The sequence below is a fragment of the Myzus persicae genome, unplaced genomic scaffold, assembly GCF_001856785.1.
Source record: "Myzus persicae strain clone G006 unplaced genomic scaffold, MPER_G0061.0, whole genome shotgun sequence".
NCBI classification, from domain to species: domain Eukaryota; kingdom Metazoa; phylum Arthropoda; class Insecta; order Hemiptera; family Aphididae; genus Myzus; species Myzus persicae.
The window spans coordinates 1-2319 of NW_019102641.1; the positions used below are offsets into that span (position 1 = coordinate 1).

Sequence of the window (2319 nt, forward strand, 5' to 3'; positions counted from 1 at the left end):
TTAAATAATAATTTTTAAAATATTAAATTTATTTTGTTTTTAATAATTATAATGTATATAATAACATATTAACATAATAATTCTGTACGTTTATAAAATAAATTCTAATTTTCTTGGCTGTTTAGCCAACTCGTCAATTACATCATCAGGATTAATTGCAATTGATTTATGTACAGCCATCATTGTTAAACCATTTAATCGATCCTAAAATTAATAATTTTTAAATAAAATAAAACTAGATACTTCAATAATAATTAATCATAATGATGAACATGAACTTACTTCAGACATTGTGTTACGGAGATATGTTTTAACTCGTTTGAGAGCTGAAAACATACGTTCGGGAGTTGTAGTAGAAACTGGTAATGTGCATAATATTTTTAATAATAGATTAATATTTGGATATATTTCTGAATTGCATTCACTAAGAGCATCAATTCCTGTTTTAGGAATAATCCCACTTCTTTGGAGCTTAGCCCGCCAAAGCCTCAATTCAGCTATTGCATTATTTTTATCGATTTGTGGTGAATAGAATTCCACTAACTCTTTAAAATATGCTTTGTCATTTTCGGTTAGATCAACACTATTTGAAAACAAACATTCAAAACCTATCAGAACAAAATTAAACAAAAAAAAAGTGTAAATATATCCAAATGTACTTATTAGATAATATGTTATTATAAATTATAATACCGTACCATTGAACACTTTAGAATGTGACAAAAACCTTTCTGTCAATTGACTTGTGAAATAATCAATATATGGGATAAAGACAGTTATTCTATAGTAATCTTGAACATTTGAAATTGGATTGGAAGTATTATCATTTGGATTAGCTCGGTTAGTTTGTGTTTTTGATATTCTTTTAATTTTTAATACAATATCTACTTCATCAGCCATTTCCTGTAAATAATAAATATTATTAGTTAGACATTATAAACAACAAACTTTCTATGTTTTACCTTTGCTTTTGAAAATATATTTTCAAATTCATATTCACAATTGTCTCTAATTTTTTTAAGCTCATTGATAGTATCTTGCGCCAGATCAATGGCTTCTTTTAGGTCAATTTTGGTTTTTTGTAATTGTTTACATAACGGTAGACCAAATGAAAACATTAGCTGAAAAATACATAGGGTATTTTCAATAGACTTAAGATACTTGCTTTAAATTAAAAATATTGTTTTTACCTGAACAATATTAATTGAAATTAGGAATTCAGAGTCCATTGATTTTAGAAGTAATGATGCATCTATAGCAGACGAATCCTTCCAATCTGATATACATTCTAAAGCATCTACTACAAACTTAAAAAGTTCAATAAAATCATGAACAGCATCGTATCTTTGCACCCATCGAGTTGCGCATAGCCTTTTTAATGTTTTTATTTTTTGATCAACGTCACTATTTTCGATAGTAGATAATAACACATGATTTCGTTTAGGAGTATTGAAAAAGTTGTATAATTTTTCAATAATACCTAAACAATTTCTTATTGGTTTTATATTGCTTGCAGTAGATACGGCTAAATTTAGCGAATGAGCTGCGCAATGCACGTAAATAGCTTTAGGGTATTTGACTCTAATATGAGCTTGCACACCTTGAAATTGGCCCGACATATTACTTGCCCCATCATATCCCTGCCCATATAAAAATTCACAATCAATTCCACAACTCATTAGACCTATAAAAACATAAACAAATAATAAACTCAATATTAATCAACAAACATAAATAGATTTAATCTTAAGTAAAATTTACCATTTAAAATCGAATCAGCCAAGTTTTTTCCTGTCAAACTATGTATTTCCATAAATTTAAGAAAGCACTCATTTACATTGTTTTGTTCATCAACAAATCTTACACAAAGAGCAAGTTGTTCAGTAACAGATATGTCAGTAGTTTCATCTGCTAAGACAGTGAAACACTGAGAATTGTTAACTTTTTTTACAATTGTTTGTAAGATTAAATTGCCACATGCTGAAATTATCTCATTTTGAATTTGTGGAGTTATATATTTATTACGACCCTCTGATTTTAATAGATTTGTTAAATATTCGTCGCCTTTACATCGATATAATAAAATTGACCTGAAATTGCCTTGGTTCGATATTTCTGGAGCTGTAATATAATATTAATTTCCTATAAAATTTATATACATTAGGTACCTATAGTCTATACTCTATACCTATTAAGACATTTAAATAGTTAGGTAATTCATTACATATTTACATAATATACCTAAGTATTTATGTCCTAAGTATTTAATATATCGAATTGTATCATTCTTACCTCAGTATTATCTGTATTTTTTTCTTC

At 27.2% G+C, this 2319-nt stretch overlaps 1 protein-coding gene across 1 annotated transcript; it reads right to left on the bottom strand.

Moving 5' to 3' along the window:
- Positions 1-41: 41 nt before the first annotated feature.
- LOC111032838 (52 kDa repressor of the inhibitor of the protein kinase-like) lies at positions 42-2131 on the bottom strand (the record flags this gene model as incomplete). The annotated part of the gene is made up of 6 exons (XM_022313294.1): positions 42-204; positions 283-608; positions 699-903; positions 963-1121; positions 1191-1684; positions 1762-2131. Coding segments are annotated over 6 exons (1668 nt in total), but the record flags the coding sequence as incomplete, so codon positions are not given.
- Between the last annotated feature and the right edge of the window lie 188 nt (positions 2132-2319).